At 36.9% G+C, this 25,228-nt stretch overlaps 1 protein-coding gene across 1 annotated transcript; it reads left to right on the plus strand.

The window, feature by feature from the left end:
* The first annotated feature begins 5,286 nt into the window (after positions 1 to 5,286).
* Positions 5,287 to 24,476, plus strand: LOC132300478 (uncharacterized). Its single transcript, XM_059797572.1, has 8 exons — positions 5,287 to 5,535; positions 5,662 to 6,483; positions 9,181 to 9,287; positions 9,382 to 9,458; positions 15,618 to 15,690; positions 16,581 to 16,671; positions 16,751 to 16,801; positions 23,559 to 24,476. Exons 1-8 carry the CDS (start codon positions 5,455 to 5,457, stop codon positions 24,285 to 24,287), a joined length of 2,031 nt encoding a protein of 676 aa, XP_059653555.1. The 5' UTR covers positions 5,287 to 5,454; the 3' UTR covers positions 24,288 to 24,476.
* Positions 24,477 to 25,228: the final 752 nt, after the last annotated feature.

The following is a 25,228-nucleotide window of genomic DNA, read 5'->3' on the forward strand; positions in this document are numbered from 1 at the left end:
AGTTTCTCCTTCGTCTGGACTCCGAATCATGCGATTCTTGAGTCCATCTTGATTAATTTTTTGTTGTCTTCCCAGCGGTGTGCTCTGTGGCACCCAAGTTCATATTTTTAAAAAATTACCATTTTTCCCCTGGGGGCTTATTTGTCATATTTTCGATCTTTTGCTTCCACATTAGTTCTCATTGAGTTCCACGACCTCATGGAAGGTCACTTTGACTTCTTAGAGTCTTGTTTTCTGTTTTCACTTCCGCATTCGGATCCGTTATCAGGTCAATCTTCGGTTCATCACAGGATGCATTGGCTTGAAAAACTAGGGCGTAATTCGTCTTTTTTATTATGCATACATGATTAATTTTACCCATTAACGATCCTGGAATTTTCCTAATATGTACAAAACATAGATCAAAAGGAAGGAGATAAAAAAGAACTTGCCTTTGAGATTTTGAATTAAAATCTCAACGTCATCTTCCTAGATTTTCCAGCAACCCTTAGCTGCTTTCAACTCCTTTGTTCTTTCTCTCTGCCTCCATTGTTACGTGAATAGGATTCTCAAACCCTTGGCAGACACAACCGTGTATATATATAATATAAGCTAACTCTAATCCCAATTAAATACTAAGTTGGCTAACTTAAGGGAAAAGAAAAGAAAATAGAAATATAAGATATGCATAATATATGTGTGTGTGTGTATATATATATATATATAAATTGATAAAAATTATAACAAAATAATCCCCTTATATACATATATACCCATATATACATGCTTAATTTCCATAGGTAATATCCATACCCATTAAGTGTCCTATCCAAGTAGTCCATATGACTCAATTGGATGGTCCATTACTATTATCCAAAATCATTAAAATAAAATAAAACCAAATAAAAACAACCATTTAATTCATAACAAATAAATTACAAGTAAGCACCTAACATTCAAATAATTTAATATACATCATTTAGCATACAATTTAAATAAACAATTTGTTGGTAAATACATGCTTCATGTAACATTTAAGATATAACTAACCCTATACTAATATGCCATAAGATATTTGTAATATGCTAAAAATAATTAATTAAATATTCAACTAGATATTTAACTAAACATGCAAATTAAAGTAATAAAATAATAATAATAAGTAAAGAATCTGGACCGAGGCTAGTATTGAATACTATGTCCTTAAGACAGATTCGCCCCATTATGGTGCTAACGGACTCAGTGACGTCATCTCCCAGGATACAACGGTCTACATTTACTAGTAGCAGTACTACAAACTCGTGGATATAATGAACCTCCTCCGTGCAATACTCTCTCTGACTAAAAAATGCATCTATACTATATAAATAATGAATTGGGTGCAATCCGAACCAAATGGCTCAGACCAAATTTAATATGGCTCAATAAATTGGTTTTGGGCCTAAGTGGCTAAGACCACTTGACCATGGCTTAAACCCACACCCACTTGGGTTGGGTTCATCTTGAGAGAGGGAGAGAAGAATGAAAATAAACAAATGCACACTTTTACAAAATGAATTATATGGCTATTTATAGAAGAATTGGTGACTCTTAAGGTTAAGTCATGTTGGTTCAGTCATTCGGTGCATCCAATCAACTATGGGTTGCATCCTATCATTATATAACTAAAATAACTTCCCCAATTATTAACCGTCAATTGTCACCTTTCAATCGCATCCCTTTGTTTCTTATTAAAGTCGCATCCCTAAACTTTCCAACCCATTCTCAACCACGTTGAATCGCGTGTCAAGAATTCGTTAAATTTCCAATGTCACCGACAATCATAACAAAAAAGTTGCGACTATCGTCATAGGTTTAGCCTATAATTGCTATGTTTTAACGTATATGACTTTGGTATAATCACATTGCAACAACATATACACAACGTTGTATTCTATACACAGGCAAGTTTCATTCACACATTAAAATACTAGTTTACACAACTAGTTTCCAACAATATTTATTTCAAAAAATCACATAAATAATTAATTCAAATAAGCAATTAAAAAAAATAACCAAGAAATCAAATAAATAATTTAAAAATGCAAGACTATCCTTTTAAAATTAGGGGTATTACAAAAACCGTCGGACTAAGCTTATCCACTGTATCTTTTCCACCCTACATGCTAGGGTTTGCTTACCGGATTGTTTGATTGATAACCACCATTAACGATTTCATTAGCCATTAATGTTGGTTTTTAGTTTAGGTACTGGATTGGGTTTTTATTTACTGGGTCTCCTTTATTGGGTTTAGCTCTTTATTTGGGGTTTTTTTTTTTTTTTTTTTTTTTTTGCCTGCTTTTGGGCTTTTGGCCGAAGGCCTTCCTTGTAATTACTTATTTTATTTAGAGCAATGCTTGGATCCTGCCTTATCGGGACAAGTTTTGTCTTCCATCCTGACGTGGCCCTATGAAAACTTGACCCCTGTCCAAAAAATAAAAAATGGATCATACTAGATCAAATTAGTTATTCGGGTAGAATCTCCTTCAGTTCTTCCTCTATCTTCTTCGCTGCCCTTTTTTACTTCTAAGGCCAAAAAGAGAAACATTGAAACCCAACACATCAATCCAAACAGACCTAAAACTTCAAATAAGAAAACCCACCAAAATTCATTCTCGATTTTTATGCAACAATTACAGAACCCGTGAAAGTATAGATTCATATATGCATATATATATCCCCCAACACACAGCTACAACTTGGTCTTTTTTTTTTAGCAATTTGTTTTTTTTTTTTTTTCTTCCATAAATGGAAGAACTAGAGGAATTTGTCATTACTTCTTTAGTAATTTGTAAATTGAGCCAAAATCCATGTAATATTCATTCTGCAAATGAGTAATTATTCTTTTTCTTCATTATAATCATAATAAGGGCTTTAAACCAAAAAATATAAACCTAGGTTCCTAAAATGTTTCGTCGAAGCAGAATAAAAGAAAACCCAGTAAAACACTGGCAGAAGCAAGGTTGGCAGTGCACTGAACTTACCGGCTACAACAAACGGCGACGCTAAACAACGGCGAGCACAATTAATTGCGATTTTCCGATGGCGATGCGCGATGAAGGAAATACTTTGACGGCGGTGACAGATTTGTGATTTTGGGGTGGAGGGTGGAGAGACGGCACCACTGTCGAGTTTTAATGTTTCTCTTTTTTGGCCTTAGAAGTAAAAACGGGTAGCAAAGAAGAGAGGAAGAACTGGAGGAGGATAAAATGAGTTTGTCTGATGGATTTTACCTGGGTAACCAATTTGATCCAGTATGATCCATTTTTTATATTTTGGAAATGTGTTGAGTTTTTATAGAGCCACATCAGGATGGAGGACAAAACTTGTCTTAATAGGGCAGGATCCAAGCATTGCTCTTTTATTTATATCATTTGTTTGAATTTTGAGGGGGAAAAAAAAAAAATACAGGAGTGAACAACTAAACACTCAATTTAATCTTAGCCAAAATGTATAGGCGTGGTGTTGTCCTAGTGTAAAGGGCCAGATCTTTAGAGCCCCACCATGGATCACAGGTTCAATTTTCCAGGGTTAAAAAAAAAAAAAAAGGGTTAATTATACCCGCACCCCCTGAGATTTGCCTTATTGACAGGCATATGAAAGTTGACCAATTTTTAAACATTGACACCCCCTCAAGTTTGTTCCATTTGACAAACACACCCATAAGCACCCCAACACATGTTAAAATGACTAGAATGCCCTTTGCCTTGTCAACTAACCAATGAAAATATTAAAATTACTAATTTACCTTTTTAACTAATTTTAATTAACTAAACTAACCTCTTTATCATTACACATAATTATATCATTTCTTTCACTTATACATACAGATAAATTATAGATATATACACAGAGAGAATGGAGGAAAGGAAAGGGTGAAGAAGAGGGTGGTTGCTACCTCCACTGGCGGCACACCACCACAACCACCATCATTATATTACCACCACCTAGTATTGCCACATCTACCAATGCCTCTCTCTCTACCCTTTTACCTTCATTGCCCCTCCACACCTACCACTACCATTCCACAGCTCCGCCACACCAACCACCACCACCACCAAAACTCCATATTCTATCACATCGCCCCACCACCATTGCCACTTCCACCAACACCTCTCTCTACGCTCTTACCTTCATAGCCCCTCCACACCTACCACCACCATTCCACAGCTCTGCCACACCAACCACCACCACCAACACTCCACACTCCATCACATCGCCCCACCACCATTCTACACCGCTATCACACTGCTTTGTCTGATTCCTCTAGACTTGTGCCTAGAAGAACCACTAAATTACCCCAACTTCCTTTACGACCTCCCTACCAACAGTTCGATTCCGGTGAGGGTGAACGGCTACGAGATGTGGTAGGTGGGCTCAGAGTGCGCAGATAATTCTTTACCAAATTTATTCCCACGTTCTAAATCCCTAATGAATGTCATTGTACCCCAACCCCAATCAACACATTTTTGTACGAATCAAACCCGACAATGATCGAAACAACCCCTCACAGACTTTGATTGAATTTGGGTTTCTTGCCAATGGGGAAATTTTCACAAAGAGACATAACCAGAAACCAGACTACTAATTTCCACAGCAACTTTCACATACTTTCATCATAACTTCATTGAAACCAATTAAAGCTTGTTTCTTCATTTTCATGCCATCCATTCTCATACTCAACAAAAAGTCCTTGACATAGAACCTCTTGTTGTTATGAGATGCCGCCGGACTTGGCCTCCAAACAACAATGGCGTAGTTGTGTGTGTGTGTGTGTGTATATATATATATAATATGTTTGACTGAGCTCAGTTTAAAGTAAAAATAAATATATGGTTATTATTACGGTAGGGATGGTGGGTGGTGGTAGTGGTGGTGGTGGTGGTGGAAGTTGCAGTGATAATGTTGGGTTCTTCGTGAAGGGTTGAGGGTAGAGAGAGTTAGAAAATTTGGGGTTTTCGGTGGGAGAATAGAGAAAGAAAATAATAAGTTAATTTTGTCATTTAAAATTTTTGATATTTTACATTATAAATTAATATTTTATTAAATGGTAATCTCGTCTTTACACACCTTTTAAGGACATGCTTGGATCAATTTTCTTTTACAGGGTGTGAGTGTTCAAAAATTGGCCAACTTTTATTTGCCAGTAAGGCAAACCTTTTGGGACCGCCCCGGGGGGGAAAAAAAAAAAAATCTGTGTAATTAATTAAAAAAAAAAAAAAATCAGCCAATATATATATATATATATATATAATTTTTTTTTTTTTTCATAAGCTTCTCAGCCAATATTTGCCTGCGAAGCAGCCGCACAACAGCAATACCCAGGGGTCCTCTTTGCTCTTGACCATTGTTTCTTCTTAAAACCCTAAACCCTGCACGAAGTCTTCTTCGGTTTCACCAGTGCGGTTCTATTCCTTTAGTTTAGATTATCAAAATATGCTTCCTGCCTTCAGTTCGCTCCCTTACAATTCCAACCAAGTCCAAATTGATAGAACCAGTGCTTCAGTCGCCCAACAGGTAACACTCTCTCCCTCCAGCGTTTTCTTTCCACTCTCTCTCTCTCTCTATATATATATATATTGTTCTTTCTAAAGTGATTTCTTATTTCTCTGATTATCTAATTTTATATGTTAAAATTTGCAGGTTATGCCATCAAATCAATGCCATGAGAATCCGAGTTGGCCCAATTCCATGCAAATTCAGCCTCAAATGGGTACATTCAATCCTCAAACTGCAATTCCCTTCAATAATACTAATAGCAATTTTGGCAATGGCACCATAGCAGTGCCCAATAGGCCGAGTTCGGCACCTTCACCTTCTTTCATCAATGCCCCCAATCATCTTTTTCCTCTGCAAAATGGTGTGTCCCTTTTGGGTTCTTCACCCGGTGGGGTTATGTCTCACCCGGGTCAGTGCCAGGGTGGTTTCAGTCATCAAAATTTGAATTGCATCCCTACATCAGTACAGGGTATGAATTCTGTACCGAGTATGAATGTAATTAATCCCTCTCAACAACCTGGCCAAATGTTTGCTCTTAATCCTATGAACATGCCTCAATATTTTAACCAGAATGCCAGTATGCAAAGTGGGCAATTTTACATGCAGAGTCCAATGCAAAATATTTACCAGTTTGTCCAACCGCAGATGCCACCGCCTTATGGTCAAGTTGTTCCTTGTAGTCCCATGCACCCAAATAATATTTCTCATGCTATGGGTCCTCAAAATCCCAACTTTATGGCTAATCCCCAGTTTGGTCTGGTGCATACGAATGGAGCTATGCAGGCCGGTGCCCAAAATCAGCATAATTTTGTTCTATCAACAATGGATGTTAATGCATTGAAACATACCCCTACTACTACTCAGCAGCAATTAGGAGGGAACTCATCTTTGCCAATTGCTCTTGGGTCAGCTCAATCGCAACAAGTCCCGCAGAATTTCCGTCCTCATGTTCTCATGAATTCACAGGTACTTGGTGTTGCCTTCTCTGCTTGTCTCACTATCTTTTTATTTATTTTAGTTAAGGTAAGTAAGACACACATCCACCCACTTTGTCCCAACTGGGACTTGAATTTAAAACCCTCTTTTAGTGAAGGTGGAACAGATAATGATCTAGCTAATGCTTGGTGGTTATTCTCAATACTCGTCGAAGCATTTGAACTGATTTATCAACTCATTAAAGTAGTGGGCAAGCCCACCATCTTCATATGAAGTCATATGTTTACCGCTTAAAAGATGTGAATTGGTTCCTTGATATCAATGTTCTTAAACCTGAACTACCTATCAGCCGGAAAAGAGACAAGGACAAGAGTCAAGTTTCAACGGTTGGGTCAACTGTATACAAACTGTAATGTCATAATGCATAATTTATATATTATCAGTAGCTATATTAATTCATATTAATTTAATAAATTAACAATTTGGAAAAATTACAATAATATTAGATTTTATATTTATCTTGTTCCTACCACAAAATTACCAGAACTTTGTACCAAAAGCTCAACAAAATATCCATCTATTATTCATTGATCAAACTAATTAAAACACAAAATTAAATTGAAAGTGATATAATAAATATTGGAAACTGCTGAAGCAAATGATAGGTGAGTATTACTGAATACAAAATATTTATTCTTCCAAAGAGAGGGATGAACAAGCAAATTATGACAACTCTTATAAAGAAAGACCTGTCATGCAAAAGTTGATGAACTTTTTTTTTCACTTGAAGTACGAAAGTTTTTCAATTCCAAGATTCTATTGTGGAGAAAAAGAGTGTATAAATGATTCTAGAAACATAGGATTTTTTGCAGATAAAGAGATGCAGGATGATGCTTCAAAGCCGATAATCATGCTACCCAATGATTAAAATGGTGGGCTAGGTCACTGTTTTTAGGATTTATGATTCAGAAGGTAATATTAGAAAAAAGGGATAAATTTTGGATTGAATTGGTCGAGGGTAATTCTCGGGAGAGAGAAGATTCATGAGATAGTGAAGACAGCTAGGTTTCGATCATTGCTCATATACCGAGGTTGTAAAAGTTCCTAGCATTTCTTGAAGTGTAGTAGTGAGGTGACAAACTCAGAAAGGGGTTTGATTTTGCAGTGGATGAGCATCGTATTTGGCGAGAAAGAGATGTTTTGTAATGCTGCTTGGTGGGGAAATTCGATTGTGAAATGGGGAATCTTGTACAATTCAAAGATTGGGCACCTAAGGCTTGGAAGGTAGCCAGTAGCATAGCAGTTTTATTCTTGCTTGATTCACTGTTGTAGTTTTGATTGCCATCCCATATAGAAGTTATTTGGTTTTGTTGGACCTAAAAAGGAGATGGGGGGATGTGACTTTTAGGCTAGTCATGTAGTTGTTTAGGGTGGGTTGTTTGGGAATCTTGAGGGAGGAGAGAAGAATTCAGTTGTATTGTCTCCCTCTACACTTGTGGTGTAATGCTTTGTTCGAAGTTATTGAAGATGATTGTGGGGCCTTTAAAGTGGAGGAGGCAAATGAGAGGTTTGAATCTAGTAGAATCACAATTATGGTTAAGGAGGGTGGATCGATTCTGGAGGCAATCTTGGTGAATGACGAGAGGCTTAGCTATCGGGTTTATTTGTCAAAAGAGAAAATGGCAGAGCTAGTTCCATCAGGCGATGAGTCTCCATAGTAGAGATGAGAGCTCTTTCATGATAGAAGACGAGTGGTGGTGGTTGAACGGACTGGGGGAAGGAAGAGAAACGAGGTGGAGCTTAAGAGAGAATAGAAGTTACTGCAAATTTCGTCGCATGTGGAAGGTAGACTACGGAGGGGGAAATATATGTGTGTCATGTGTGAGAAGAGGGCAAACGAGAGGACACGTGGGGTGCAAGCATGTGGGGAGGTGGCGACAAGTGGGTCTCAGCTGGCAATATTTTATATTTCAAACAAGGGCGATCACGTGAGGAGGAGGCCTTAATATCATTATGGGCTTTTGTGAACTGGGCTAAATGTTGTGGTGACAGCCCAAGACAGTTGGCCCAACTTGATTTCCAAATTAATAGGAGGAAACAAAGATGACTTTGGGCTGGCCCAATCCCATGATGGGCTTCAACAGGCTAAAGTTAATAAAGCCCATAACTCTAGGAACTATAGGAATTGGGCTTCTAATCGTCCTCAAGAAGAGAAAAGTTCGACACGTATCAAACTTTGTAGTTAAATGATCTTGTAAATACTGGTTTATTGCTTATGAGTTAAAATTTGTGGTTGACTCTTCAAGCACAATTACTTTATCAGGTCAAATTTTCTAGTTTGTCATCCCATCCTTTTGTTATATATATTTTATAAAAAATTTAACTTTGATTTCATACAGAGGCAGGTTCGGTGGATAAGCCCAACTAGCGTCAAACCCAGTTAGAAACATCCATGACCTATGATTATTCCAAATCCACGTGTCTTTTCTTCATTTTTCTTTTAGAGATCGCTGGAATCTACTAATTGATCAGTACAATAATATATTATATATCTCCCAAATTTTACGGGAATTCCGTCAAAAAATCGTATTTTTGCTCATTTTATATATTACATTTGTCTTTTCAAGTATTTATGCCAAAACCCAATGTCATAATTGTGTCCTCTTTATGTGGATGAGTTTGAGTACTTGGTTAATTTGAGTCATTGACTATCATCAACGGTTTCAGGGCAATTCGGGAAAAGATGGTGGGATTATTAATTCAAATTTGAACTGGAATAATTCTCAAAATCGGAACTGGAAAAGGAATCCGGAAAGAGATGCAATGCACAACAAGTATGTCTATTTTGGTTCTTGTTATTCTCTTTTTATATTGTGCAAAAGTTTGGACCAATAAATTGTAATGTGCACTGAATTCAAATTTCTGAAGAATTTCGAAGACCCAGCCTCATCATAGACAAAATGCAAAGGGGAAGTTCGGGTTTCAAAAAGAACATGGGGGAAAAGGTCAGGAGTTCTCATAGCTTGTTATATAGCTTTACCGGCTTTAGAGTTTATGGTTTTCCTAAATGATATATCAGTAACAATATGTTCATCTTTGTCCATGCCTGTGTATGTTTGTCGGGTTGCTAGTTTAGAAACATGTTCTATGTTGTGTTTGGTCAACTGTAGAAATAAACAGTAAAAGCTGGTTTAATTTGTAATATATAATTAAGATATATATATATATATATATATATTTGAATGACATAATAGATAACGTACAAGATATTATTAAATAGGTAATGAAATATTTAAGCTAGTCTAGTATTTTAGATAAGTTGGAAAAAGCAAAGAGATAAGGTAATAGAATAGTAGTGGTAATTTGTTGTGGGTGTATATATATATATGTGGTGGGGAGGAACCTCGTTTTTGGTGTTAAAATTGTCCATTCTTCACTATTTTTTTTTTTTGGGTTGAGGGGGAGAGATTGTAAATCTTCGGAGGATCTTGTTCTCGTTTTTGGTGTTAAAATTGTCCATTCTTCACTCTTTTTTTTTTTTTTTGGGTTGAGGGGGAGAGATTGTAAATCTTTGGAGGATCTTGTTCTCTTCGTGGATGGCCTGATGGTATGGGGGTTCTTTGGCAATTGGAGTTTATTGTTTTTTGGACGTGTTTCCTTGGGCATGCTCCCCTTTTGAGCGCTTTTAATGAAGTATTACTTGTAAAAAAAGTATAGAAATGTATACATACGTGGAACAACTATCCTTTGCTAACTTCCTGTCAAAAGCGTGTGAGTGAACTAGCCAAACGTGAAATATGCTTTACATGTTGTGGAAAAGGAAATAACTCATAGGTCGAATTTCCTCGAGGAAGGCTAAAGAAACATTTGAGTATTATTGCTAAATATGCCCAGATGGAGCAAGCTTCCATTATTTGGTATAGGGGAGAAGGGAAGAGGTGAAGCATGGGAGGATGGATGAGGCAGCCATTTGGGGCCACCATTTTGTTTCCTTCCAAGGAAGAGGGGAGAGAGAAATAAGGGATCTGTTGAAATAGATTGAGAAAATTTTATCATCCCCATTTAAAGTATTAATTTATGTATTTTATTGGTACAGTGGTAAAGTGATAATATCCATCTGTTAGCAGATATGATAGCCACAATTTGTGGAATGACTTACCATATTAGCAGAGATTTGATTATGCTATAGAATAAGCTTTGATTTAGATTTGATTTAATTTCCTTTCTTGTAATATGAGCATGTGTTCTTTTTATCTATAAATACTAGAGTTATGAATGAGTAATTTATCTCATTCAAGCCTTTACATAATTCTTTCTTTCTTCTATATTGTATTTCTACTTGGTATTAGAGCTACGGTGGTTCGACTGCAATGAGGGCATTGCGAGTTTAGCACCACCCATTCGAGAATGGTCTAAGGTGACATCGCTCATCCAGGAGGTGTCGGGTAGGCAGGATGGTCCAACCTCAATGAGGGCATTGCGAGTTTGGCACCACCCATTCAGAAATGGTTTGAGGAGACATAGTAGTTTTTTTTTTAATGGTCTTAGGAAACATTGTTGATTCTTTCATCTACATTGTTTAAACATATGTATGAAGGAGAATGGTCTAAGGAGACATTATTGATTTTTCCATCTACATGTTTTAAACATGTGAAGGGAAATGGTCTGAGGAGATATTGTTGGTTGTTTACGGTCTGAGGAGACATTGTTGGTTGTTTATCGGTTTGAGGAGACATGATTGGTTGTTTATGGTCTGAGGAGACATTTTTGATTTGTTGATCGGCACTTTTAATCTAGTCAGATTTACACTCTGCAACTTGTAGATTCTGAAGAAGGGTGCTAGTAAGACCGTATTTGAAGATGTGTTGTCCAAGTTGGGCATCTCAGATATCCACGCACCAACTTGAGGGGGAGTGTTAGCAGATATGATGGTCACAATTTATGGAATGACTTACCATATTAGCAGAGATTTGATTATGTTATAGAATATGCTTTGATTTGATTTAGATTTGATTTAATTTCCTTTCTTGTAATATGAGCATGTGCTCTTTTTATCTATAAATACTAGAGCTATGAATGAGTGATTTATCTCATTCAAACCTTTTACATATTTCTCTTCTTTTTCTTCTATATTTTATTTCTACTCCATCCCTTTCATTCCTTTCTACTCAACCAAAAATAAGAGGGATGGACACCTTTCTTTCCCCAGCGATATCTCTTCCAGCCTCCCCCCCTCCCTTTCCCTTCCCTTTTGATAACTTTCATTAAAAGCACTCAAAAGTGGGGCACAACCAACCATGTAATTATACCCTATACTCTCAAGCTATTAACAAAATCAATTTACTCCCCCAAGGATTTTTAATTTTACCATTTGACCTAAAAAATAAAGAACTCGAAATAGAATATCTCAAGACCGGATTAGGAGTTTCCTCCCCATCAGTTCGTCTTTTGTATATGCGATAAGTTGGAATTTTAGAAGATGTGTGATATTTAATCAAAGTGGGGATCAAACTTGAACGAACTATTTATGGGTTTACTAGAGCTGGGAAAACCACTCTCTCTGATTTCAACAAAGAACAATGAAACTGTGGTTCATTCCTTGTCAAGTCAAGTTGTAGTTTGTTTGTTTGTTTGTTTTTTTTTTTTTTTTTTTTTTTTTTTTTTTTTTTTTTTTTTTTTTTTTTCTCTCTCATGAAGTTCAAGAAGAATGGGTTTTTGTTGCAAGGTGAGAATTTTTGTCCTGATTTTGGCATAATTATTGAAGTATCAGGATTTGCAGTATATAGATTGAGCAAATTTCATGTCGTGAAAATACCTTCTACTTATCATTTAATGTTAAATTAAAAGCATAATTTTATTTGTCACTCGTGCTAAAGGATTGCATTAGTAGAGTGTTAATAATTAAGAACAGGTTAGGGTGTTGTAAATGCTGAAAAATGTGTGAAAATTGTTTATCAATTTTCTTATAACTTTGCTTAGGATCTTGTTAATTGATTTCTTGTAATTTTTTATTTTTTTTCCCAAGTGATTTCTTGTAACTTTGTTTAGAATATTTTCAGTAGATTGCTAAAGCTGAAATAAAGGAACTTGAAAGTTGCACGACACCAAGTGAAAGTTGTTTGGAAGCATATGCAATCATAGATTATATAGACTTAAAGTGGGGGAGTGTGACTAGGTACTGAAATCTTTTGCCAGTTGATTTTCTTTCTGCTAACCAATATAAACATACCACCAAGCAATCAATCAATCAAACTAATAGCAAAAGTAAAGCAGTAAAGACTTTTGGACACCACCAACTTTTACGTGGAATACCTCAGCACAGAAAAACCATAGGACTCAGTCCATTTTCAAAAATTGTAACCAATGCACTCATTGAAGAAAGAGTACAACTTTACGTAATCAATTTGGACCATTAGGGGTTGTAAAATTTGAGACGACCTGTCAACATGGCTCGATCCCAACACAAAATTAGTTTTTATAAAGAACAGGTTAGGGTGTTGTAAATGCTTGGAAATGTTTGAAAATCGTTTATGAGTGCATTGGTTAAAAAAAAAAAAAAAAAAAAAAAGAAAAAAATCGTTTGTTAAATTTCTTATAACTTTGGTTAGAATTTTGTTCGTTGATTTCTTGCAACTCCGCTTGAATTCTTTTCAATAGATTGGTAAAGCTAAAATAAAGGAACTTGAAAGTTGCACAACACCAAGTAAAACTTGTGTGGAAGATTATGCAATCATAGATTAGAAAAGACCTAAAGTGGGAGGGTGAATTGGCACTGACATATTTTCCCAGTTGATTGATTTTATCTTAGCCAATATATACATACAACCAAGCACTCAATCAACTAATAGCAAAAGTAAAGAAGTGAAAACTTGTGGACACCACCAATTTTATGTGGAATACCCCAGCAGTGAAAAACCATAGGACTGAGTCTATTACTGAACAATGCACCATAGGATTGAGTCTACTACCAACCGATGCACTAACTAAAGAAATATTACGACATTAGCTTGCCAATCCAGACCATTAGGCGTTGTAAAATTTGACACAACCCAATAACCCAATTTTTAAACGCTAAACTAAATTACTAATTAGTGGGTTATGGATGTCCTTGTCATGTTCATGTCATTATCGTGCAACTTGATTAATCTTTTTAATTAATTGTGTTATGTTCGAGTTTGAGAGCTCAACATTTTTAATTAATCGGGTCAGGTTAATCTGATTTGACTGTGCCTTGTTTCATATTTGAATTAGTATGGTATTATAGCGAAACCCTTGGTTTATTGCATGATTTATTGAAATAAAATGAAAAAAATAGTAATTTTTTTAGTTTATATCTGCATTTTATATTTAATAAAAAATAGTAAATAGATTGTTAAATGGGTTGTCTTGTGTTACAGAGACCCATTTATTAAACAGTTAAAACGGGTAAGGTCATGTTACCTATTTAATAAATGGGTCATGTCCATAGTTACCCCAGGTTTAGTCAAGTCGGCCCAGCTAACGAGCAAGGAACAAGATGGCAAGCGGGATCAGTCGGCTAGGGGTAGCTAGGCAAAGGTTGGGGAAAAACATAGGATTGGGATGTGGTGTCTGTCCTTGACTTGATAGATTAATTTTTAGTTTATATCTTCATTTTATATTTAAGAAAAAAAAATAGTAAATAGATTGTTAAATGGGTCTTGTGTTATAGCGACCGATTTATTAATCAGGTTAAACGGGTAAGGTCATTATACCTATTTAATAAACGGGTCATGTCCATGTCTAGTGTGTCTAACACGTTAATTAATGGGTCTTGTTCAGGTTGAGGCATATAGCAGAATACTTTTATTTTGACACGGCGCGAATACGACCCGTAACACAAATTGCCCCCACCTCCAGACCGTACTCCCTAAAATCACTAGTCAGCTGAATCTCAAAAGACAATCTACTATATTTCTCATGTATATAAGCCTCATATCAAATTGAAGACCCAAAGCCTTTATATTAAGTTTAGGAGGATTGCTCCTCTTCAGAGGGGGTTGATCTTTGACCTTGAAGGTCAGTCCTCTCTAGGAGGGATTGATCTTCCATCAAGGGGGAACTGCCCTTACCTGGAGAGGTCAATTATCAGCTGCTGACGAGGTTCAGATTGGGTCTCTTTTTGTATTTTCTGGGTTATAAGCTGTTCTCAGCCATCAGGATGTTAAGACACTTAAAAAATCACTTTGTAGTCTATCCAAGTCTATCTTATGTCATTCATGGGTCGTTTGAACTTATTTAACCAAAGCTTTTCAAGTGGTGCACTCAATTGCATCTTGCCTTCCCTAATGTGTGATCAAGTTGATTAAAGACTGTTGAATGTAGTGACTAGGCAATCTCAATGCGATATTAAGGGAGCGTCATCATACCAACTAAATTTTTTTTTTTCAAAACATCATGGGGAATCATCTGGACCAATAAATCAACTGACTGACTCAAATGCATAAAATGACCCAAATATTACAACCATATTTTGTTCATGGAAATTGCCAACACACACTTACACTAGTGATTCTACAAAATTTGTTCTGATTTGGTTTTTAGGGAGAGGGCATTTGTGTTTGCTGTTAACTTCATCATCAACAATCAGAAATCAGGTTGTGTGCTTTTTGAGTTTGTGTTCTGGAACCAGAGATGATCTATATTGATCTGCATATTGGTGTTGGCACCTAAGGTGGTGTTTGACTTGCATATTTATTGGCATGTTCACTAATATAGAATGAACTAATTCGGTTGTTTTTTAGTTACGTGTCTGAGTGGAAATATATTATATCTTCTTAAAAAATAATATTGACTCTGTTCTGAATGTATTTGTTTGGCTAGACTCTAGAGTATATTGTATTTTGGTTGCTTATGCATGGACCCGGTCTACCAGTTGTGTACTCTTGCCTAGTCATGCATAATGAGAATTGTGAGACGTGGATAAAAGCTTGTAAAAGGCTTGGTTTTTGCTCTGAAGTCCCATTTTTTTATGTTCGCCTTTTGTCTGCTATTAGTTAAGTACAAGTCTTTCAAATGGTCTACCAATATCTTGCATGTATCTTTAGCCATTATGTTATTTAACTTTTCTATCCCTAGTACACTTAGGGTGTTTGATCGTGTTCAAACTTTTCTTCTTTTTTTTTTTTCACTTTTCCCAAAAACAGGATATAACAATGACAGAGCAAGAAAATCTGGTGTCACTAATTCTTCCAACCAAACTCCGGTGGAACAGAGAAGGTAATTTCTGATGGGCTCAACAATTTATTTTCCTTTCCATGTAAAAAATAATTCCCATTGTTTGCTCATTTTAAGGACAACTTTGGAAAAAGTAACTGGAAATGAAGTTCCACCATATATTCTATCAGGGAAAAAGACGAGGATAAAGAAAAATTGAGCCCATCTGTAGTGATTGGTCTCAATTAAAAAATGCATTGGAAGCACCTTTTAGTAATATTAAAAAGGGGAAAAGGAAAAAGGATGAAGAATAATTGTACAGAGGAAACGAAGTTTATAACTATTTATGTTAAAAATTTAACTAATAAGATTTGCACTTGTCTACAGGAAACACAGGAATTTTGCAACTTCCGGTAGCCACTGGAACAACTTCTTTCTTTACTTTCTCTCTCTTACATTTTTATTTTATTTTATATTAATTAATTGTTTGTTTAAAGTGAATTGAGATGACCTTTGAGCATCTTTTGTCAGGCGGATAAGCATTCATGAAATCCAATTTTCGAAAATCAGTCAAATCTTTCACGATCAATGTAAACAATTTCCTCAACATTATGCAGGCTTCACTACTGCAAACGCACTAGTTTCTACAAGATTCAAACAAAATAATGCCTGGAAAAAAATTAAGTGTCAAAAGCGCAAAAGTTGTCTTACAGTGCTAATGGTTGCATGACAATCTCATAGCACCCAACTCTTTCATTTACTACAGTACTGTATTTCAGTTAATGCTAATTTGATTGACAAATACAAGTCATATTTATTTGCTCTGGTTTTTTAATTTTTTATTTTCTTCTTTCCTTTTTGAATACACACACACACACACACACGCACGCACAATATCTTTACTATATTTTTTCTATGTGCTCTTCTTTATCTCCTTCCTTCTTCACTTGAAGATCTCTCCGTTTGAACTACACCGAACAAGAAATCCAACAGTGGCGAGAAGAACGCAGGAAGAACTACCCATCAAAAGTCCACATGGAGAAGGTTTGATCATCTGTGATGCATGCTGTCCTTAATTCTTATTTGTAGTAAGGATCACTCTGACATTGTTTACTTCCTGCAGAAGCTGATAGAATCTGAAGTCATTGAGAGATGCGCGAAGTTACGACGCCAGGTACACTGATCTATTTTACATTTGCAAACATGAAATTGGCATCTACATATCGGAATTGAATAGAAAAGTCGTTTGGTCTAATGCTTTTTATTTAATGAATTGTATCTGACATTGAGGGTGGGCCTTTGTGCAATAGTAAGGTTGCTCCATTCTGACCTTGGTGGTCACTTCGAAACAGGAAACTGCCTCTCCGCATGCGGGGTAAGGCTGCATGCATCTAACCCTTCCTTGAATCCGCAATCGTGGGCGCCTCATGCACTGGGCTAGCCATATCTGTATTTCTACTTTTAGAATTAAACTGTCACATAATTTATGGAGTGTAATTTTAGTAAATCTAAAAATAAGGTAGTGAAGATTGAGGATCAAAAGGTTAAAAGAAGTGATTTTTGGGACTCGTTGAGAGTTTAGAGGTTGTATTTGGCCTTGTGTAGCTTTTGAGGGATGCGTTCCCCTTTTGAACGCTTCTTAGTACAATTTTACTTATAAAAAACAGAGGTAAAAAGAAGTGAGCATTTCTGTTATTTGGGCTCAATTATTCATAATGAAAGAGAAATTGGAGATGAAGTTAATCATAGAATTAAGACAGAATAGGTTAAATTGAGGAGTACATTCAATATATTGTGTGATCAGCGTACTCCGTTAAGATTAAAAGGGAAGTTCTATAAAACAGCTATAGACTAGCTACGCTTTATGGAACAGAATGTTGGACAATTAGGAAACAACATGTGCATAAAGTGAGTGGCAGATGTGCAAATATTGCAATGGATGTCTGGCAAGACAAGAAAAAATTAGAAATGGCCAAATTTGTGAAATGGTTGAAGTAGCATCAATTGGAGATAAATTGAGAGAAAATCGATTTAGATGGTTTCAACATGTACAATGAAGAAACTGTGTGCCAATTAGGGAGAGTGACATAGTCCACATAGAGGGTAATACTAGGGGAAGGGAAAGATCAATATTAACGTGGGTAGAGTTAGTAAGGAAGGGATGTTAACATATTGTTTGACTGAGGTTATGAACTTAAATAGAGCGGAATGGAAAAATATGATTCATGTATCCAACTCCAATTAGTTGGGAAAAAGGCTTTGATTCATGTAGCCGACTCCAAGTAGTTGGCAAAAAGGCTTTGTTGAGTTGAGTTACTAATGTCACAGCACAGTGAGCACATTGGGAGAAACAATCTCTCACAACCTGAGGGAATAGGCAACAAGAAAACTATCTAACATGCTATAGTAGCCGAACCTCTCACGATCTGAAAGGCTAAGGCCAGACAAAACAACGAACACTTGCATTCTTCTTTTTGGTACGTTGCTATGAGCAACTCTAGTGCTTGATCTTGGGCCTTTGGCATGGCTTGAATCATGATAAAGAAGGTTCAGTGGTTGTATATTTCTCAACCAGAAAGTCGTCTGCTTGCAAAGTAGATGGAGTGATTAAGTGCCTCTTCCTGCGCCGACATACATCCAATGGCATAGAGTGATATGTCGGTTTGAACATGGAAATTCTGATTGCCTTCCTTCCAAAGTTCCCAAACTGCAAAAATAGGAAGCATAGATGCGAAGCTGGCCAACTTGGGATTTTCTTTGAGAACTGTTAAACTGTCGGGGACTAAATGGAATCCCTTTCGAAGGATTTGATGTTGAAAAGGCAATCCAAATAGTTTCAAACTTCCATAGCAAGCTCACTATGAAGTCTTTCGGATTGCCCTATTCGAGACTAATGGCATGTTTGGTTGAAGGGAAGGATTGAGGAGGGATGGATGAGAGGGGGATAGAAGAGTGTTTTCGTGTTTGGTTGGAGGGAAGGGAGGAGAGGGAGGAAGCAATCCCTCCTTCTTTGTATTTTTCTATCCGCCCAAACTGGGGGGAAGACGAGAGAAAAAATGATAACTAACAACTATTAAGTAATTTTCATTCTTAACCTTTTTTAAAATTTGAAATGAATATCATTTTTATAATTGTATATAATAAGGGTATGTTAGTAAAAAGAATATAAAAACTCTCTTTCCCTTCCTTCCTTCCAAACAAGAAAAAATGTTACTCTATCCATCATTTCTACTATCCATTTCATTCAACCAAACAAAAAGTGAGGGAGGACCTTCTCTTCCCTAGGGATGCCTCATCCGTCCCTCCCCCTCTCCCTTCCATCCATTGCCTCATGGTAATTTCTATCATTTTTTTTTTGGTGTCATATCCTATAGTTTCAGATATCAAACTGGACGGTATCGTGTATGAAGAAAGAGATTGTTGATGTTAGTATACTAATCTATTTATGTAGAGATGAGCGAGCATAGCACGATCAAGGTAGATTGCTAACTCTCACCATTTGCCAATCGATCTGCAAGAACGTAAAAATATCAAAGTGTCTTCAAAGGGTGATTGTGGAATAACCGCGAGAGGGTGCACATCATAAAAGCCCAATTCTCCTTTGCAAAGCAGATCAGGAAAAACCGCTCACAACTGCTCTAGCAACCTTCTTTCCATCTCTTGCTTTGTTTGCTTTGCTTGCTAGCTAGAAGGGTACCGCAAGCCAAATACAGAAGCCCTAAGAGAAGCAATAACCACCATAAGCGCAAAAGAAAAGCAGCCGAGGGAAAGAGGGCTGGGAAGGAAGAGGTGAATTGCCGATTTCTCATAAATGTGCTACAGGCCTTGCTATGGGTGTTCGTAGTTATGGCTCTCAAAAGAGCTACAAACTCACCAAGTTGAAGTTTTTTTTTAGTTCTATTTCCAGTCTGGAATAATAATAGACTGAACCGATCTTTCTGATAAACCAGATTAAATATACGGCAGGAAACTATTAGTTTCTTTCAGACATTACTTTCTTCTCAAGGTTTGGTGCTTGAAGATGAGATCCTTGATACCACCAGAGGTAGATAATAAGATGCTTACGAACACCCCTCCTAATATGGAAGAAGTTCAAAAGGTAATTTTTAGCATGCCGGCCCACTAACCCAAAATAAAGACCTCCCTTATCATTTAAAGCTTAATTGCTTTCCGGGTTCTATTTTAAATCTTTTTGGGATTTCATAAAATAAGATCTCTTCCAGCAGGTCACTTATTTCTTCACTGAAGGTACGATCCCCCGGTCCATCATTCCTACTTTCCTTGCGTTGATTCCTAAGATTTTTCTCTGTGACTACCTCTATTTAAAGGTAATCTAAAAAATATCTCTGGATTGAGTTATAAAAAAAAGGTAGTAGGAGATGAAAACATTGTTGACCAGTAGAGGGCGGCTTATTTTGCTTAAACACGTTCTCTCGTCGATGCCCATACACCTTCTTGCAGGGTTTCCAACTCCAAAGGGAGTTCTTGACTAGTTGGAAAAAATGTTAGCTAACTTTTGGTGGGCTGGTGATGAAGACCAAAGAAAACTTCACCGGATATCTTTTGATACTATGTGCCTTCCTATTTAGGGAGGGGCTTTGGGTCACCCTACTAGTACAACGCCGATGCGCTGGGCGAATTCTGCTCCAAAAAATGTAGTGGTCTAATGCTATTTTTATAAAAAATATGCTTCAACATTCAATCATCGTTCATCGAGCGCTCTCATCTGCCTTCCATGTATGCCTTTGTGGTGGTTATTGGGAGCAAATGAAGAGGAACACAAGAACCCCCACACAAGGAAACATAAATTCCGTGTAGGTCGTTATACCAATCAATTGATTCGGTCAGAATTGTCAGAAACCTACTGTCAATTGATCATTACCAATAGCAAATGGAATGAAGTCACGGGGAATTATAAAGGTAGATGTGCCAAATCAAAACCTTCTTCATTATTGAAATAAGATTGCTTCGCTTTGGAAATCTAGGGATTTCATGGAGAGCTGCAAACTTTGATCTTGAATGCCCTGGGTAGGGCACCTTGTTCATGTGCGTAATTGTTCATTGGGACATGGCTTTCGTGCATGGCTCCTAGTCTTATTAAGGAAGAAGTAGGGGCCTGAAATTGCTAAAAGAAGTAGTAGCCGCCCACCCGACACAAATTGCTTCTACGGTTAGCTTATGATGTATGACTGTAGATTCTATGATTTGGTATCGCTATAAGGAGAGGGGTCGGGGCTATGTTAGGATGAGATTGAACTTCTCAATTCCATGGGGATCCAACGAAATAAAAAAGAAGCAAAGATTAGGACTGCACTAGCCACCTAGTCTCAGCCAGAGTCAATGAGAAGGGACCAACCCTTAACCGATTTTTTTTTTTTTTTTACCATTTGCGTCATGTCCTCTATCTCTTTTGATATATAATGGTTGGCTCTGTCTCTAATCTCTTCAGCTTCGACCAAACGACTACTTCACTTCGTCGATTGCTGTGAGCACAACACTCACTCTGATACTGGTCCTCTTTGGCTTTGGAGTTGATTTGTATGATCAACCCTCAGGTCAGGAGTTTGAGGGTTGGTAGAGGAAAAATAGAGAACCCTCAGTCTGGTCAGTATGGAGAGTCACCAATCACCAACAGGTCAGTAGTCTAGCGGTACCAGGCTCCTACTTCCCAAAGGGAGGTCAGGGGTTTGAGCCTCGGTGGAGGCATGTGTGTGTGTGAGTCACCAATCCTGCAAGTCAACGGGCAATGCCTGTAAATCAGACACTGCTGCTAAGTAAGACAAGAAAAGCGCTTCGCTTGGTTGTCAGGTTGGTAACTAAGGTTGTGGCGTGGAATGTTCAACTACAAGGTGCTGTATGCCGGCCAACTCGGAAGAAAGAAAGCAGCCCCTTGTATAGGTTGGTATATGCAGGTAGCATAATCACTCTGATATAATCTCTTGAAGAAAATATCCTAACCATAATTTTTTAAGATTTCTAGACAGAATCTAAAATGAGAAGCGAGGGACCCATTCAATATATATATATATATATATATATATATATATATATATATATATATATATTATTGATCTGCTTGTGCTTTACAGATCGATTGCTTTTATGTCTGCTGTATCATGAAAATGGTACATAAATCTGTCCTGTGAAGGCTTTGAGGGGAGACTTTAAAGCTCATTGCTGCTGTTTAAAGGAGATGGAGACCACAATCTGAAGGGGCTGGAAATTTGAGGGTTCCAGTTCAAGAAGGATTAGGAAGCTAAAAAGCTCGGTCTCTTCAGTTAACAATGATGGGAGGGGGGCAAGACAATGGTGTAGAAGGAAGGGTTGGAGTGGGGACGAAGGGAGGGGGCTGTTAATTTCCTTCTCCCAATCATTGTGAAGCTACAAGGAATATCATGGAGTTTTTTGAAAATTTAGTGATCCATACAAGAGAGTAGAGTTGAAGTCAGTTTTGTTGGAGTGATATGATAATGTGGCGTGTTTATAGGAAAAGAAAATGGAAGTGATCACCAAGGTCTAGGAGTCAATGGGTGGAAGATTTCTTGATTGGAGCAGTTGGTGCTGCAGAAGGAATCCTTGATGTGGGATAAAGGGGCGGTGGAAAATGACTACTGTTAGAGGTTGTTCAGCTTCTTACCTTTTGCTAATGTTGAAAATGGTTCTAGCATGACCTTTTAGTAGTGTAGGGTCAACAAAAGATGCAACGAGGGGTTTTGTTTTGGGGATATGGTGAGAGTGAGGACTAGATGGGAAGGATTTAGTGTATCAAGAGGACGTTAATGTGGTCAGATATGTGAGTGTTTGGGTGCTCAAGGATTACCATGGTCATTAGAGAGAGTGTTGACCTAGAAAGTTGTATGGGATGAGAAGATGGAATAATTTGAGATGAGACGAGAAGAGAGAAGGGGAATAGAAAATGGACGAAAATGGGTGAGGAGCAAGAATAGGGGTGGGAAAAGAATGGCGAGGAGAGATCTTTGAAAAGACAATAATTCTTTAAATCAAGTCTGCATAATTCTATTAAATTAGGGCCTTCAAAAGAAGCAAACTAAAACCCTAAAAGTGATACCAACTGGTTGTGGAAGTACGTACATGAGCCCGTAGCATGTGGAAAGGGGTTGTCGAAAGAAAATTTGGATGTGAGAGAATTGGGTTGACCTCAGTAAAGGTGAAGTTCTTATGGGTTTGAGTTGTTGAAGGCCATTTGGATAGTGGAACCATGAGGGAAAGGAAAAAAAAAATATAGGTAATATCATTTTCTCTTATTTGGTTGTAGTTGGAGAACTGTGAAGAAAAGAAAATATGAAGGGAAAAGTAGACGTGGATTTTTATTACTTTGGAGTACCTACATTTCCTCACCAAATAGTAAAGAAATATGGGAAACCTGTTCGGAAAGGAAATCATTATTTTCTTACCAATTTTTTTCCCCCCCATTTTTGTTTCTCTTTGTTTTTCATTTCCTTCCCACTTTTCTTCACAGTTTCTGAGAACCAAACAGAGACTAAAGAGTTATTAACCGTGCCTTCTAGATATGTTTTTTGCCATCATTCTCACGTTTTTTTTGGGCAAGTGATATCATTCACACGTTGCAACCAAAGGAACGTTGAGAAAGAGAGAACAAATTTACTAGGTTAAATAACTAACAAGAAACACTGTTTTGGCAGAGTTCGATATGAAGTGTATGTGCCAGTCACTGGATTCTTTTTTATAATTTTTCCTGCCCAAGACAATAGTGCTGCATCGTAGTGAAATTTGCTTTTCTAAAGGCATATAGACTGAAGCTACACTTCCTCTGGCAATTGCAAATTACCTCTAATGTAAAAATCTGTTTTCCATGTCAAGTTATCTTTTAACAATTTTCCTATTTTCACTGTTGAGTTGTGTTATTTCTTTATTTGCAATTATGGTAACAAATAAAAAATTCTCTGCAGCAACTCAAGGAAATTTTGGCAAAACAGGCCGAGTTGGGCTGCGAAGTTGCAGAAATACCGCCGTCCTATCTTTCAGATTCAGAGAAACAAGTGAATGGAAGGGAAGTGAATCAAAGGCCAATGACTAAGAAGGAGAGGTTCCAAAACAAGTTCAACAAAAGAGGAAGATTCCGTCAAAATGACCGGCTTGCCAAGAAGCAAATGTTAGCAGACCATGATTCATGTAATGTGCATGATCAAAACAACCGGTTTCTCAAGAAGCAAAAGTTAGCGGATAACAGTTCATCAATACCATCTACTTTGAGCAAGAGGGAGCCAACTTTTTTGCAGAGGCTTCTAGGTGCAGATATTAGGAGAGATAAAACTCGTTTGCTGCAGGTTTTGAGGTTCACGGTGATGAATTCTTTCTTCAACAATTGGCCTAAGGAGCCTCTGAGATTCCCCTTGGTATTAGTTAAAGAGACTGGGTGTGACGGTGATGTGGTTGAAGAGAAATCCTCAAATACGGGGAGAGGTGTTTCTGAAGGAAGTAACAACACAAAGATTGAAGCATATGAGGATGTAAATGATGAAGATGTCAACAATGGTGGTGGTGACGATGACGACAACAATGTCACTAATGAACATGATTCTCATGTTCAAGAAGTTGGTCATTTTACTAGTTTAAAAGGTTGTACTAGAAAGGAAACTAATGAATGTGAGGAGGAAGAGGGAGAAATTATCGACTAGTATCCCTGTCTGTGTATAATGAACCATTTCTGGAAACAGAATTGGGCAACCTAGTGGTTTTAATTTTTGTTTTTAATTAATTTATTTATTTATTCCTCAAATTGTGTTTGTAATATGTCTTTACAAATGGAAAGAAATTGTTAAAACATTCCTGGAAACAGTATTATGCAATTTATATTTATTATGGTATGGGATTTTCTATGGAATGTCAAAAGTAATTCCATTTAGATGTCTCCTTGGTACTACTCTGAACAGAATGTTTCCTGTTGGTACAAATCAAATAGGTTCTCAACTCAAAATATAGATGAATATAAGGCACTTCAATTGGCTCTCAAAAGACCTTTCATATTTTGAAATTCTCAAATGTGTTCTCAAATATAGCAACTTTCAAATGGCCTTTAGCAATTGGATGAAAATAGGCACTCCAATGGGTTTTCTCAAAAAGCCTCTCATATTTTGAGATTGTCAAAAGTTGCTAAAATAAAAATAAGGCATTCCAACGGGCTTTCAAAATATTGTATGATTGTTGTGTCAAAAAATAGTTTTTTTGGATGAAATGCACTATTATAGCAGAATTGCAAAAATATAGTTCCTTTCAAAATATAAATTTGGCATGAAAATATAACATTTTGCATTGAAGAAGCTACTGGTAGCATAAATTCTACACACACTGTGTACAACCTGTAGGATTTTATATGAGACTTCACACACACACGCTCTGATGATATATTGATATGGTTCCCATGCTGAGTATTTATTTACAGATGACATGTTTTGATTGATTGGAACAAGTCTGCACCTTTTAGAGATCACTAAAAAGTTCATCTATTTATAGTACTCAGTATATCAGAGTATAGGATTTAGGAGTTTTGTGCGGGCGTCTTTTAGAGTTATTTCATTAATTTTTATTTTTATTTTTATTAGTATCATCACTTGTGTAA

Source organism: Cornus florida, unplaced genomic scaffold (genome assembly GCF_030987335.1).
Source record: "Cornus florida cultivar Cherokee Brave unplaced genomic scaffold, ASM3098733v1 CherokeeBrave_3.0.0_Hap2_Chr03, whole genome shotgun sequence".
In the NCBI taxonomy this organism is placed as follows: domain Eukaryota; kingdom Viridiplantae; phylum Streptophyta; class Magnoliopsida; order Cornales; family Cornaceae; genus Cornus; species Cornus florida.

What these genes read in the sequence shown, in the direction of transcription:
- LOC132300478 (XM_059797572.1), top strand. Translation starts at nt 5,455, where the DNA reads ATGCTTCCTGCCTTCAGTTCGCTCCCTTACAATTCCAACCAAGTCCAA. An exon ending in ACTCCGGTGGAACAGAGAAG is followed by an intron (nt 15,691 to 16,580) that starts GTAATTTCTGAT and finishes CTTCACTTGAAG; the next exon opens with ATCTCTCCGTTTGAACTACA. An exon ending in CAAAAGTCCACATGGAGAAG is followed by an intron (nt 16,672 to 16,750) that starts GTTTGATCATCT and finishes TACTTCCTGCAG; the next exon opens with AAGCTGATAGAATCTGAAGT.